At 52.8% G+C, this 15,779-nt stretch overlaps 1 protein-coding gene across 1 annotated transcript in view; it reads left to right on the top strand.

Moving 5' to 3' along the window:
• The first annotated feature begins 1,777 nt into the window (after window positions 1-1,777).
• TESC (tescalcin) overlaps window positions 1,778-15,779 on the top strand; it is a 49,216-nt gene continuing 35,214 nt past the window's right edge. Inside the window, exon 1 of the mRNA XM_045887553.3 lies at window positions 1,778-1,927. Within this exon, the coding sequence (XP_045743509.1) occupies window positions 1,870-1,927 (58 nt within the window). The 5' untranslated portion in view covers window positions 1,778-1,869. The remainder of the gene's footprint in view (window positions 1,928-15,779) is intronic.

Genomic DNA, 15,779 nt, shown 5'->3' with positions numbered 1-15,779 from the left:
GACGCCTGGGTGGCTCAGTCAGTTAAGCATCTGCCTTTCGCTCAGGTCATGACCCCAGCGTCCTGGGATCCAAGCCCCACATCTGGGTTCCTTGCTCAGCAGGGAGCCTGCATCTCCCTCTCCCCCCTACTCCCCCTGCTTGTGCTCTCTCTCTCTGACAAATAAATAAATAAAATCTTAAAAAAAAAAAGACATGCAGGGGCACCTGGGTGGCTCAGTCGTTGGGCGTCTGCCTTGAGCTCAGGTCATGATCTCAGGGTCCTGGGATCGAGTCCCATGTTGTGCTCCCTGCTCAGTGGGGAGTCTGCTTCTCCCTCTCCCTCTGCTGCTCCCCCTGCTGTGCTCTCTCTCTCTTTCAAATAAATAAATAAAAATCTTTATAAAAAAAAAAGACATGCAGATTCCAGGGGCTGCTCCCACTCTTTCAAAGCCAACAGAGTGTAATGGGCAGCTGGACTTTCCACCAGGAGGGGGGGCTCATTCTGCAGCTCTGGCTGAGTTCAGGATTCCCCCCCACTCTCCCCACCCAGAAGTTCTGTAGTCTATAGGTATGGGCAGTTGGTTCTCAGCACCCCGTCCCCAGTGCCCTGTGAAACTCATGTACGTGGGCCCACCTAGGTCTTTGTGAACACCAAAGGACCCATGTCCACACACCCCCCTCCAGCCCTCTCACAGAGCCTGGCACCCAGGACATTACACTGAATACAGGTCAAACATGGATGGCCGCATCACAAGGCACTGTGGAGCTCAGTGGTCTGGCCTTGAGAACCAGAAGATGTTGACTTTGAATTTCTGCCCTGGCTGTGTGACCTTTCTGAGAATCAGTTCCTCCCTTGTAAAATGGACAGGATTCCAAAGCAATTGCTTTGTGCGGTGTCCCATGGCAGGCCCTTCTGATGGACAGCTCATTAACTATTATTGTCCTCATTTTAAGTAGAAGGAATCATGGTCAAACAGGTGGCAGGACGGGCCAGGGTCATCCAGCCTGACCACAGAATCCAATTCCTTAAGCCAACTTAAGGCAAAACTTCTCCCAGGAGGCTTGGGGAACTACCTGCATTACATTCTCTGGGCGGTTTGAAAGGCAGCCTCCTGGGCCCTGCCTGAGCCAGAATGGGGATGGGGGGTGGGCAGGGCCAGGAAGCTGCCTGCTCCTCAAGTTCGGAAAACTCCCGCACCCCAAGCTCCTGGGCTGCGCCACTAGGATGGGCCGCTCTGGCACGTGGTGTGTCCACTTCATCAAGGTGCTGGGAGGGGCCGAGGGGCTTTCCTGGAATGAGCCAAGCGAAGCACCTTGTGCGCATTTAAGGTGGATTACTATTATTATATTACCTTTATTGCTGTTCACCAGAGAGCTAATTAATGCTGGCTGTATTTCTTCACTGTCCCAGGTGAGTTTCCCTTCTGAGATCTGGGAGGATGTGTGATGGAACCGGGGTGGGGGTGGATATGGAACCTCCCCGGGGTCCGCCCACCTACACCCCAACTCTGTTCACACCTCTTTCCGAAGCCGGCAGGGGTGCGGAGGCGGGGAGGCGCGAGGAGCACGGCCGCTGCACGGGGGGGGGGGGGGGGGGGGGGGGACGGGGGAGGGAACCTTGGTGGTGGGCATCTAGGTCCCGCACTCCCTTCCACGCCTCCCCGCCCTTTCTGGCCCGGGCCGAGCGCTCCCCCATCCCCGCAGTGCGCGAAGCCGGCGCGCGCTAGGACCGCGGCGCGCCGCCCTCCGCCGCTATAAGAGGCCGCGCTCGCGCCCCACGCGGAACCCGCGGCTCAGACCCGTCCCCGGCGCCCCGACCCGCGCTGGACCCGAGGCCGGACCGGCCGCTGCGCAGCCGACGCCAGCCCGGGGCGCCCGCCGCAGGCACCATGGGCGCTGCCCACTCGGCGTCCGAGGAGGTGCGGGAGCTCGTGGGCAAGACCGGCTGTGAGTATCCCGCGGGGACACGGGCGGGAACCGCCGGCCGGCTGGCTCGGGGCTCCCAGCCCACGGCCGCCCGCCGGGCTCCGCGCCGCCGCGCTGTGTGACCTTGGGCTAGTAGCTGGCCCTCTCTGCGCCTCAGTCTCCCCCTCCTGCAAATGGGTTCCCGCCGGCCACTTTGCCGGCTGCGGCGAGGAGCTCCGCGGCGATGCTGAGTAAGTGCCGCGGCCGCTCAGCCTCGGCGCCCGCGGAGTTGGCAGGGAACCCCGGGCCTGGGGACTGCGGACCCGGGAGGGAAGCAGGGCCCGGCTCGCCCAGGGCAGGGCTGGCGTCCCGGCTCGGAGGGCGAGAGCCCGGGCCGCCCAGCTGGTGTGCGCGCTCCGCACCTGAAAGTCGTTCGGGTTCGCGAGGCGCAGGGGCCGGAAAGTTTTGAAGTCGGCGCACCTGGGTGGCAGCCGGGCTCGGGCATTCCCCGGCCGTGTGACCTCGGGGGCCGAGCCCGTCCCCCTGCGCCTCTCTTCGTCCTCCCATCTGTAAAGTGGGTTCATCGGGTCCCCTTCCCCGGGTAGCGGGTGGCGCCCGCGGAGCACTTGGCCGGAGCCCGACGACCTTCCTCGAGCTCGCCCGGGCTCCTGGGACCTGCCATCCGGCCCGAGGCTGGGCGCACGGAACGGCCGCGCCGCGGGGCCGACCTGGACGCAGGGAAGTGACGGTGGTGGCGTTTGTCCTCCCCAGTCCAGCCGGGCTGGGAACTTGACCCTGGCCTCTGACCCTGGGCTCTGAGCTCGGGGTGCCGGGTTCTGTTACGGGCTGTGGAGGGGTGTGTGGACCAAAGACGGAGGGAGACCAGGTGAGGGGGAAACTGGACAGGCGGATGTGAATCGTGCCAACACCACTTCCTGGCTGTGTGACCTTGGGCTAGTCACTTCATCGCTCGGTTTCCTTCTCTCTAGAATGGAAGTTCTCCTAGTACCTGCTAGATGATTAAGAAAGAGCGCAGATGTTATTTCAAGGAAGGACCTGGCTGGCTCCTGGCACCTGCTTTGAGTTTAGGGCAGCCAGCCAGGTCCATAATTGATCACCTGGGTGGGGGTGGGGAATGACCCAACCACTTGTGCCAAGGCTGAAAGGCGACCCCTGCTGACTCCTAATCTAAACACCTCTGTCCAGGAGAATTGGGTGAAAATTACAGAAAGCACCTCAATACCTGGTCTGGGTGCGTGGGTGTGTGTATACACTCGTGCATCACATACACATGTTATGTTTTACCATGTGCAATCACAGAATTATCTGCGACTGGAGGGGGAAAAAACTGTAGTGTATATAAATGGAACACTTAAAAAAAAGTGATAAGAGCATATATTTGTAATTGCTTTGTTTGCATCAAGGACCCTGGAAGGATCCACAAGGAAGTAAGAAGAGTGAATACTTGCAGACTGGGTGGAAGGGACGAAGAGGGACTGAGGTTTCACTGTAGATTTTTTTTATAGTTTCATTTTGAACCATGTGTGAATATAAAAGTTTTGAGTCCAGTTTAACCCCAAGGCTCACGTGAGAAAGGAGGTAGGGTTCCCCTCCTCCTTTCTTGGATTTCCCCTGGTTCTGTTAGTTGAGCTCTTGTTGCCTTGTGTCTGCACTGGTGGAAGTCAGGGCTCTCTGTAGCTGGGCTTTCTGCCAGCAGGGTGGCAGCCCCCCACGCAGGCAGTTGGGGGGAATTCCGTCTGGTGGTGAGTTTGACAGGTGCTGGGACCTCGGAGCATGCTGGGAATCATGTCCCGTTTCCTGGGTCCGGTCTCCCGTGGGGAAGACGGATGCTGAGTGTTCCCCCTGTGGCCTTCCTACAAGTGGCTGATGGGGCTTCCCTTCTAGCTGCCTGGGATTCCAGTTTCATACCCCAAAGGAGGGGAGGGAGATGGGGCCGGGGGCGCATCAGGAAAGGGGCTGTGAGGTCTGACCAGAGGGGAGAATGAACGCCTTCAGTTCTTGGAACTTTAAATAGGAGGAAAGTTCCCCCTTGTCCTCTGAAAGGGGCTGGCACAGTCTGGGCATTTTAACCCATTCGGCAAGTATTGATGGACCGAGGACTTGGGGATTTAGAGGTGACCCTAAGAGGCTGATGTTCCTGAGGGGAGACACACAGTGGTGTGAGAGTCAGGGGAAGGGCAGGGAAACATTTCTTTAGGGAGGACTGGGAGAGCTGCTCTGAGGAGGCGAAAATGGGGAACAGAAGCTCCAATAAGAAGGAACCAGCTCCACAAAGATCAGCGGAAAGTGCAGTTTGGGGCAGATGGAATGGTAAATGCAAAGGCCCTGTGGTGGGAAGACTTTGAGGACAATAAATGAGAATAGTATGGGATGCTGATGCAGCCAGAGTCAGGGCTCAGCTGATGGGGGGAGCCTGATTTAAAGGATCTTGCTGGGTAGGTGGCTTTGGGCAAGTGTTTGTAGTACTGGCCATGTTTTTAAACCCATTTGTAGGTCTCCATCACTCTAAACCACAGCGAAGAGTTAAAGCTTGGCCCACTTCTTCCTAGCTGCGTGACCTTAAACAAGTCGTTTTACTTCTGAGAGCCAGTGTCCCCATCTGGATCCTCGGGTGGTTATACGGATTGAGTAAGATGATGTACATACACATATATGAGGTTCTTGGCTCGGCATGGGAACGTCCGCTCCCAGGATCCTGCTCCTGCAAGAATCCTTGGGAAACATTCAGCCTAAGGCGCACTCAGCCAAGGAACAGACTGTGTTGCTGGGTTCCCCCTGCCTCTTTGCACGGACCAAGATGGTCCCTAATTTGAAGAGTCAGCCTGGTCCCTTCCTGAGGGCTCCCTCTGGAAATGATGAGCAGGATGGTGGTGATGGACGTCATTCCTTGAGCACCAGGCTCTGTGCCGAACCCTCGGCATGCACTCTGGTGGAATCTTCCTAATAACCCTCCGTGGAAGGTGGCAATATGGCCATTTTACAGATAAGGAAACTGAGGCTTGGAGGGGTAAAGCAACTTGCAGCCCCACAGGTCACTAAGTGGGGGAGTAGGGGATCAGAGGATCCCCAAGTCCATTTCCTGCCAGCACCGTGCCTTCACTGCAATTGGGAGTTGCCTCTCCGATTTCTAGGAACGCAGAAGGGTAGGAACAGCCTGCACATCTATTTTTCTCACTTCTGGGCCTTTGTGCAAGCCACTCCCTCTGCCTGGAGAACTCTTCACTTGACTGTCCGTAATTCGGGGTTTACATAAGGGGATACTTCTGTAAAAACAGCAGCCAGGTTAAGATTGCAAACATTTTCTCTTAGCCCTGTCTGTTCAGGAAGCCCGCGCTCTTCCTCATTCGGGGCTCGGCTCCCCATCCTGCCTACTCTCCGTCTGGCCTTTGAGGGTTAACGCGCGTCCTTGAGACTCCCGAGACCCCTGCGTTCCCTCCCATAGTAGCCCACACCACCCCATGTTAGAGCTGTCCGCTCTGTCACCTGCCACCCCCTCGAAACTTGGAGCTTCCTGAGAGCGGGGAGAAGGTGGCTTGTTCACCTTGGTGTGTGTGTGTGATACTCAAAACACAGGCGTTCATGCTGACCAGGTGGGGACCCCAGAAACTGTATAGCCTCTGGAGTATTGCCTAGGAGCGTTGTGTCCAGGAGACACCCTAGTGCCACCCCACCAGCCCGCCGTGGCTGCGCCAGCACCCCCCGGCACCAGGAGATGCATCCTGTGGGCTTCAGCACTGAGCCAGCCCCACCAAAAATAGGCCTGAGCACAAGCTTGCCCACGCAGGGCATCCTCAGAACTGCACGCCCACCTCCCCTTGCCTGTGAGAGTCTCATTGATTGATTTAAAACATAAAAAAGTCTTCCCAAACATCTTCTCTGAGCCAAGAAGGCGGACTACCTAGAACGTTAAAATTCACATTGAACACCCGAGCTGGCCTTTCAGCAGGAACGGAGTGGAGCCCAGCATGTGTCCCGAGGTGTGAAGTGGACCTCCCCCCCCCCCCCCGCCCACAGGAAGACCGGCCCCTTGGGGTCACTCACCGAAGCCTGCTCCCCTTCACCACCTTGAGCTGGCCTGGAGGTGGCCATTTCCTGCCTCCCCCACCCGTGCCTGCTCCCGGGGCTGGAAAGGAAATAATAAGTGGAGGATTCTGGGAAAGGTGGAGGGTCTATTTTTTCCTTCAGGCTCCAAAACAGCTCCACAGGCCTATCCATGTAGATGCCAAGAAGCTGCCAGAAGGAAGAAGAAAAAACAATGTCCCAGATCTGGAGTTCAGACCTCCTAATGGTGACAGCAAGTGTTTACCAGGCGCCTGTCATTTGCCAAACACAGAGCTGAGCCGCGCAGTTTATCCGCAGCTGCTCATGCACCTCCTCCCCCAGGAGCACCGTGGATTCCCAGTTTTCCGGTGAGGACACGGGAGCTCGGGAGCTCAGGAGAGCAGGCCACTTGCCCGAGGCCACAGGCCGCCGAGAAGTAGAACTGGGATTCAGTTTCTGGAGTGATCCCCAGACCTCCTCACTGGGGAGGGAACCGGAGGCCTGGGTGGCACCCCATTTTCTGTTGGGCTCTCGCCATTGGCCACTACTCGGCGGTTATAAAGTCCTCGAGTGGCCCCAGACCACAGCCTCGGCCTATTCGCCATGTGCCATGTTCCCTTTGGGTACCCAGGTGGGCCAGATACCTTCCCTGCCCTCCAGGAGCTCCGGGGGTGCGGGCGCACTGGCTGGTACTACTGAGCTCCTTGTGTCCCCCACTGAGGCACATAAAGCTAAGTGGCCAGTAAAGTTTGCCCTGTTCGCTTTGTGTTTCCTCTGGGTGGACTATGGCTTTTATCCTGGGGTCCTTGGGCAATCTCTAAGCCCCAGGAAATAGGGTGCACAATCGTGTCTGTGTCGCTCTGGGGGTGGGGAGGGAGCTCATTCCCCCAGGGTGCTTCAGGTTCTCAAAAACAGTGAAGATGGATTCCATTGTATGTAAATCGTACCTTAATACAAAAATAATTAAAAACAATTTTCTTAAAGATTTTATTTATTTATTTGAGAGAGAATGAGATAGGGAGCAGGAGAGGGGGGAGGGTCAGAGGGAGAAGCAGGCTCCCTGCGGAGCAGGGAGCCTGATGCGGGACTCGATCCCGGGACTCCAGGATCATGACCTGAGCCGAAGGCAGTCGCCCAACCAACTGAGCCACCCAGGCGCCCCCAATTTTTTTTTTTTAAGGAAAAATGAAAAACTGTCTCCCGGGCAGGGAAGAATAAGGGTGACTGTGAGGCCGGGGGAGGGTAGGTTCCCCTCAGGCTGAGCTCTCAGCAGGGCGGGCTGGGGAGAAATGGTCTGGCAGTGTGGGCATAGTGGCCGAGACCATGGAAGGGAGGCTCCGTGGCCCCAGCCTTCCGGGGTACCCAGACACCTCCACCCCTAAATCCCTGGGTGCTCACAGTGTGGAAAAGTGTAGGCTGCTTTGGAAAGCTTTTGAAAGGGCCGAGTGGCAAGTGGACTTCATTGCTGGGCGCCCAGAAACACCCTTGTTTTGACCCATGCTGATATTTTGTACTCTGGCTGGGCCAGGACATCTCACCATTATAGCATATTGTTGCCAATTTACAGATGAGAAAACTGAGGCCCAGACATTTGAAGAGACTGCTCAGGGTCACTACCTTGAGTGTGGAACCCAAATTCAAAACTGCCTTTCCCAGGTGACCCAGACCCCATGCGATGTAGACTGAGACAAAGGGTCTGTATATCTGGGAGATGCAACACTTACCCTGTGACCTCATTAATAGGGTCCCACACACTTGTTTACGAAGTTGGAAGGGGGAGAATTAGACCCCGAGGCAGATAGGCTTGGTATCGTGTTATGGAAAGTTCTAGAATTGTGAGCTGCGCCCACGGAGGGCAAGCTCGGTGATGGGCAGTGTGAGGGGAGCCAGGGGCTCTGGGAGGAAGAGCAAGAACGTGCAGCCCCCTCTGTTTCCTGAAAGTAATTGGCAGTCCGCTCCAAGACGTCCTAACTTCGTGAATTAGTCATGATCAGAGATCCCTTATGCGTCTTTCTTCCTCATCCCACCCCCAGCCCCACACTGGCAGGATATTTTTTTGTGAGTTGATGGCCCCCAGAATGCAGCCCAGAGTGTAATCAATGCTCAGACATGCCGTACGGACCGAACACCTCGAGTGTTGATAAGATGCCTTTCCTCTGGCAAAGTGCTTCAGTATTTGCTATCTCGAGCCAAGGGAATAAGGTGTTTTGCTCAGAAGCGCCCACCACTTTGGGGAGATCAGGCAGGGCCCCCTAGTGCCCATGCTGGTGGTACCAGGCGAGGAGGGGACAGGGGGAGGTGCCTGGGCCTGCAAGCCACTGTCTCCTGTTGCAACTTTATTAATTCATAAAGCCAGAAGGTCGAGTGGGTGATCTCCGCTGGTGGTGGCAGCCACCGTAAGCGTGAGGACAAAAAGGCCCTTTGTTGTCCCAGCGGCGTGACCTTTGTGGATGGGCAGGCTGTCAGAAGTGGGTCTTCCGCTCCCTAGGAGGTGAGAAGGCTCCTTGAGGTCTCCGGGATCAGGTGACTCCGGAGGGTGGGCAGGTGGCCAGCAGGAGACCTCACTATTGGCACGGCTGAGTCCTACCTAGACCGTGCTGGAGAGAGAGAGTGGCTACCGTGAAGGGCTTTCCCGGCGCGCTGAGGTTGGAAGGGGCTTCCCTTTCTCCTGAGCGCTCATGCCGGGGTCCCAGTGGTCAATCCCAAGTGAGCACCCAGCACTCAGCGTACTTCACCCACCTGCTGTTCCCAGGGGCTCTCCAGTCTTGTCCTCCCCTGCATCCCCCAAGACTGCAGCCAGGGTCCACATGGACATACACTGCCCTGCTACCCACCCCCCCACCGTGGCCTTTACCAGCAGATAGTAAAGGTTTGAACTGTAGACCACCTTTTAGTCTCTGGGCAACCACCTTGGCCGGCACACCTCCGTTTTCTCATCTGTCGAATGGGAATGTGTCACAGTGCTATTGTGAGGATTGAGTGAGTATCTTAGTAAAGCTCTTGACACACTGTAAGTGTTCAATGGTTGTAGGCAAGTACTAATAATTTTGATTAGAAACCTTACAGAAGCTGGCTACCTTTCTCCCTTTTAAGGGCAGTCTCTAACTTTACTAATTCCTTCCTTTTTCTTTTTCTTTTTTTGACATGGCTGCCATCTTTGACATGCCTGATGTTAATCTTTATCTTTCCCTCGTGCTGATGATCAGGGACCTTAACATGCTTTAGTTTGTGTCACTCTCTAGTATTTTTTTCTACATTTTTAGAACCTAATCATTGGTTTTATTCTTGTTTTATGCAGACCCTATTAATTCTTGTAAAAGTTTTTCCTTATGGATTTCATTTTCTTACATGATACACCTTTCCAAAGATTTTTCAACAAATCTCTGTGAGTTGTCAGCTTTGTCTGAAAATGTCTAGATTTTGCCAGCATACACAGTTGATCATTTGGCTGGGTATAAAATTCTGCATATCTTCTCTCAGCACTTTGGTTTTGGTCTCTTGTTGCTGTTGAGAAGTCAGCTCTTTTGTCTAATTGATATTTTTTGGTAAAAGTCTGCTTTTGTACCTCTTTTTTTTTTTTTTTTTTTTTACTGCAGTATGTCTAGGTGTGGATTTGTTTTATTTATCCTGCCTGGGAATGGTTTATGCTGCTTCATTCTAAAGAAGGCTTATGAGGGCACCTGGGTGGCTCAGTCGTTAAGTGTCTGCCTTCAGCTCAGGTCATGATCCCAGGGTCCTGGGATTGAGCCCCGCATCGGGCTCCCTGCTCTGCGGGAAGCCTGTGTCTCCCTCTCCCACTCCCCCTGCTTGTGTTCCCTCTCTCGCTGTGTATCTCTCTGTCAAATAAATAAAAAATCCTTAAAAATAAAAAAAAAGGCTTGTGTCTTACATTATGAACGTGTTCTTTCCCCTATCCCACTTATCTTTTTCTTCTTCAGTAATTCCTATTAGAAATAGATGGGGTCATGTCATTCTGTCCTGAATGTCTCTTTACCTCTCTTTCGTATTTTCTATTATTTATTGCTCTTTGCTGTCTTTGGGGTCATTTCCTTAGGTCCATCTTCCAATTCACTAATTCTGTCTTTAGGTGTTACAGCCTTTTTTTTTTTTTTTTAAGATTTTTATTTGTCAGAGAGCGAGCACAAGCAGGAGGAGCAGCAGAGGGAGAGGGAGAAGCAGACTCCCCGTGGAGCAGGGAGCCCGATGTGGGACTCAATCCCAGGACCCTGGGATCATGACCTGAGCCGAAGGCAGACGCTTAACAACTGAGCCACCCAGGCATCCCTAGGTGTTACAGTCTTGCTGCCCCTTAAGTTTTTAAATTTTGATGACTTTTACTTTATTTTTTTAAAGATTTTTTGAAGATTTTATTTATTTGACAGAGAGCACAAGCAGAGGGAGTAGCAGGCAGAGGGAGAAGCAGGCTTCCCGCTGAGCAAGGAGCCTGATGCGGGACTCGATCCCAGGACCCTGGGATTATGACCTGACCTGAAGGCAGATACTCGACTGAGCCACCCAGGCACCCCTTATTTTATTTTTTTTTAAGATTTGTTTATTTTAGAGAGAGCAGGCAAATGAGCAGTGGGGAGGGGTAGAGGGAGAGAGAGTCTTAAGCAGATTCCACACTGAGTGCAGAGCCCGATGTGGAGCTCGATCTCACAACCCTGAGATCGAGACATGAGCTGAAACCAAGAGTTGGACACTTAACTGACTGCACCACCCAGATGCCCCCCGATGACATAAAAAAACATTTTATAAGTTCTATACGGTTTTTAGATTGACTGCTTTTGTCACAGAATAGTGTTCTTTCATTATGTGTAATGACTTAACGCTTACTGTATAGTCTCTTCTGTTTCACCCCCTTGGGGTGCCATTCCTTTTTAAAAATTTTTTTAAGTAAATTCTACCCCCAACATGGGTCAAACTCATGACCCTGAGATCAAGAGTCAGATGCTCTACTGACGGAGCCAGGCACCCCCCTAATTTTTTTATTTTAAAAAATTTATTGGGGTGCCTGAGTGGCTCAGTCGTTGGATGTCTGCCTTCGGCTTGGGTCCTGATCCCAGGGTCCTGGGATCGAGCCCCGCATTGTGCTTCCTGCTCGGTGGAAGGCCTGCTTCTCCCTCTCCTCTCCCTGCTGTGTTCCCTCTCTTGCTGTCTGTCAAATAAAATCTTTAAAAAAAAAAAAAAAATTTTAAAGTGTAGTTGATCTACAACATTAATTTCAGATATGCAACATAGTGATTTGCCAACACTACTCTGTGCTCACCAGGATAAGTGTAGTTACCATTTGTCACCATCCAGTGTTACTATCTTATTGTCTCTGTTCCCCATGCTATACCTTCCATCTCTGAGACTTTGCTTTTCTGCTTTTTTTTTTTTTTTTTTTTTAAGATTTTATTTACTTGGTCAGAAAGAGCACAAGCAGAGTGGCAGGCAGAGGGAGAAGCAGGCTCCCCGCTGAGCAGAGAGCCTGATGCCAGACTTGATCCCAGGGCCCTGGGTTCATGACCTGAGCTCAAGGCAGATGCTTAACCTTAGACTGAGCCACCCAGGTGTCCCTGAATTCATTTATTTATTTTTTTAAAAGATTTTATTTATTTATTTGACAGAGAGAGACAGAGAGGGAACACAAGCAGGAGGAGTGGGAGAGGGAGAAGCAGGCTTCCCGCCGAGCAGGGAGCCCGATGCGGGTCTCGATCCCAGGACCCTGGGATCATGACCTGAGCCGAAGGCAGACGCTTAACGACTGAGCCACCCAGGCGCCTGAATTCATTTATTCTAATAGCTTTTTGGTGGACTGTTTAGGGTTTTCTATATATAGTATCATGTCTGCAAATAGTGACAGCTTTATTTCTTCCTTACCAATTTGGGTGCCTTGTATTTGTCTCATTGCTGCAGCTTGACTTTCAGTACTATGTTGAATAAAAGTGGTGAGAAAGGAAAACCTTGTGTTGTTCTGATCTCAGAGGAAAAGTTCTCAGGTTTTCATCAATGAGTATGATGTTAGCTGTGGGTTCTCCATATATGGACTTCATTATGTTCGGTTATATTCCCTCTAAATCCACTTTGTTGTGAGTTTGAATCATGAATGGGTATTTTGTCAGATGGGCGGGATGCTTTTTTTGTCAGATGCTTTTTCTGTATCTGTTGATATGATCATATGCCCTTTATCTTTTCTCTTGTTAGTGTGATACATCACTTTGATTGATTTGCAAATATAGAAACACCCTTGCATCCCCAGAACAAATCCCACTTGATCGTGGTGGTGGTAACAAATTTAAAACAAGAAGGGTTCCGTTCCTTTTGTTAGTTGTGTCTGTTGATTCTCCCTTATGGTGGTTCATTTGCTCGTGTGGTTTGGTTTTTGATTATGAGCTCATGTTTGATTGGGCTGTCTCTCCTGGTTTTCACATCTTTCTGGGACTGTCTTCAGCTCCAGATTTATGCTGAGGCCAAACCAAGTGGAGAAGGGCTTACCAAAAATACCTCTCCTGTGAGAGTCCCTGGGTTATAGAAGCACCTCACACAGTGCTTTGCATTTATTGTGCTAAGTCCCTGAGAACAGTCACTGGTCTAGAAACACTTTTTACATTAAGTCCTCAATTTGGCTTTCCTGTACCAGAGAGGATTGGTGTTTTCACCTGTTCATGGCACACGTGTGGTGTTTAATTCATCACAGAGGCTTCACCCCTTTCTTCTGGGCCCGGCCACCTCCTTAGCAGAGTCCACTTCCTTGTTGACTCTCTGAGACAGTAGGGAGTATTTTCTCTAGCCTGTCTTACATGGGGAAGTGGTCTTTCATGCTTCAGCTTTTTATTTATTTATTTATTTTTTAAGTAGGCTCCACACCCAGCGTGGAGCCCAGCATGGGGCTTGAACTCACGGCCCTGAGAAAAGACCTGAGCTGAGATCAAGAGTCAGACGCTCTTGGGACGCCTGGGTGGCTCAGTCGTTAAGCGTCTGCCTTCGGCTCAGGTCATGATCCCGGGGTCCTGGGATCGAGTCCCGCATCGGGCTCCCTGCTCCAAGGGAAGCCTGCTTCTCCCTCTCTCACTCCCCCTGCTTGTGTTCCCTCTCTCGCTGTGTCTCTCTTAAAATCTTAAAAAAATAAATAAAATCTTAAATAAATAAAATAATAAATAAAATAAATAAAATAATAAATAAATAAAATCTTAAAAAAAAAAAAAAAAAAGAGTCGGACGCTCCACTGACTGAGCCACCCAGGCGGCCCTCTGCTTCAGCTTTGGATAGGAGTCTCACTTCTTGCTTACATAGAACCAAGGCCATTTCTGATGCTGGGCCACCTCAGCAGCATCTGGCACTCCTGCCCTGCTGGGTGTGCATTCCCTCCTTGGTTCTGGCCTTGCCAGGCCTCCCTCCCTTGCAGGGTTAATGGCGTAAGGGAGGTTTTTCTTCTTTTATCCAGTGTTTCAGGTGTCTCTAGTGCAATGGGGAGTCTGTGTTCATTCCATGTAGCAGGAACTGGACTTCTTTACCTAGTAAGCCTTCCTACTTTTGGTAAGCCTCTCTCTCCTTGATGTGGCCCAGTCTAAATCTGGAGCTGAAGATAGTTCTGGAATGATGTGAAAACCAGTTCCTTAGATGCTCCCAAAGACGCCCACTCTTCACATCTCTGCTGATTAGCCAGCTCCCTCCCCCCAGCCCCTTCCCCATCTTTAGCCTTTTTATGAAAATGGAGACCTCGTCTCTTTAGTGACATGAATGCTATGTGTTCATTGTCCCCACTCATCCTCTCTTGGGGTGCATAGCCCGAGCATGGGGTTGTATTAAAATAGATTTTAGAGACCCAGGTTCAAACCCCAGTTCTGCCGCTCATCTCAGCAAATGACTCAATCTCTCCGAGACTCGGGTTTATCTATAAGGTGGGTGTGATAACTGCCCTCTGAGGCAGGCCCTGGATGAGGGTGAAATAAGATGATGTGCACCAAGCATTCGGCTTAGTTCCTGCCTCCGAGGAAATGCTACCACATGGCAGTGAGTATCGCTGCTATAAGGCAAATGGAGAAGAACAGAGCAGAGCTGTGGGAAGGTGAGCGTCGATGAGCAAAGCACAGACTGTGTGATTTGAGAGTCATGCCCACCCACTCTGACAGTGTTCCAAGTTGTCTCATTGCTCATGAGAAGGAGGATCTTTTCTAAAGTCAAGTCACTTCATTCTGTCTCCGCTTCAGCTCCAGTCTTGAGAGCTGGGGGATTTATTCCATGTGGGACAAAAACCCTTGAGAGACACCCCCCCCCCCCCCCCCGGGACCTGAGCTTAAAATTAAGGCCATCACCATGCTGGCCAGGGCCCGGCGCAGCTCCTGCCCAGAATCCCGTGGATCTTGCTCTTACGGACTGGGTTGAAGTTTGCGTGTCAAGGGCTCAAAGGTGCTGGATAAAAGGCCGCAGTTAACCTTCTTGTCGTTTCTTCTGCTTCAGAGACTAGAATTGGGTATGATCGTTTCCTTTCAAGGCCGAGGGCACCAAAGTGCATCTTTGGTGTCTTTAAAAATCCCGGCTGCGAGTTGTGCTCTGTGACGTGTGCAGGCTGAGCGAGGGGTGCAGGTGAAGGAGAGAAGCAGGGCATCTGCTGGGCACCAGGAAGCGTCTTCGGGGCGATGGGCAGGCGTGTGAGGGTGGGTCCCTTCCAGGCGCTCTCGGCTCTCCCTGTCCTCCCTCCCGAGGCCCAGGATTAGTCACTGCTTTGGCTGTAGCCCCAGGCAGCATGCAAAGTGCCTCTTCCCTCCCTCCCAAGCCAAGCTGAGCGGGGAGCCAGCAGAGGAGCCTAGTAGGTACCACAAGGTTCTTACTTCAGGGTCCTCATGATCGCTCTTGGGGCAACTCTGGTGTCTCAGCTCCTCCTGCCAGGTCCAGTGCAAGATGTATGTGATGTTTTTATTGGGGAGCAATTCACATAACCTATAATTTACCATTTTCACCATTTTCGAGTATACTGGTCATGGGCATTAAGTGCACCCACGGCGTTGGGCAGCCGTCACCACGATCCAGTTCCAGGACAACATCGCCCCCGAAAGAAACTTCAGGCCCATTAGCTGCTCCTGAAATCCACCCCCCACCCTCACCCCACCCCCACCGCGGCTGGCAACCGCAAACTTACTTTCTGTCCCTATGGGTTCACGGATTTCGGAAGCTTCGTGTAAATGGCAGCACGCAGCCTTGCACGTCTGGCTGCTTCCACGAGGCATCGTGTCTTCGAGGTCAGCCGTGAGCTAGCAGGGGTCCGTGCTGCCTGCCTGCCCGTGGCAGCATCGTGTGCCCTCTGCTCACCGGCTGATGGACGTTTGGGTGTTCCTACCTTTTGGCCCTTGTGCATTGTGTGCATGTGACTTTGATTGTTTTCCGGGGTGTGAACAGCCCTTTATTACCTCCAAGTTACGGGGCGGGGAGGGGGGGGCGAAGGCGGCGGCCTCAGGGGGCGGTTTAGTAGGACGTGGAGCCGGGGACTGAGCCAGCAGCCCCTGGCAGCGATGTCGTTAGCCCACCTTTCTGTTTGACCCAGCTCATCTCTGTGTTCTGGGACTTCGGCCGATGATGCTGGGCTTCCGGCTAGTCTGCCAGGACACGGCGAGCAGGACAGCGTCGGGGGCCCCGGAAGCTGCTCGGTGTCCTGGGGCCCGCGGCAGGGTGGCACTGCTGGGGGAGAGGGAGAGGCAGGGGGGAGCCCCTGGAGAGTGCAGGAGCAGACTTCCAGCTGCCCCTGCTCCTTGCAACCTCATTTTGAGCATGTGCCCCCCATTGCTCCCCCGTGGGCCTCTCAGTGGGTCCCCTGAGTCCTGTCCTTTGCATCCACCCTCCATTCTGTCAC

Source organism: Mirounga angustirostris, unplaced genomic scaffold (genome assembly GCF_029215605.1).
Source record: "Mirounga angustirostris isolate CCGP_5_RB_7025 unplaced genomic scaffold, mMirAng1.0.hap1 SCAF_14, whole genome shotgun sequence".
In the NCBI taxonomy this organism is placed as follows: Eukaryota; Metazoa; Chordata; class Mammalia; order Carnivora; family Phocidae; genus Mirounga; species Mirounga angustirostris.
The sequence above is the reverse complement of the archived record's forward strand: the minus strand, read 5'-3'. Positions and strand labels throughout refer to the sequence as shown.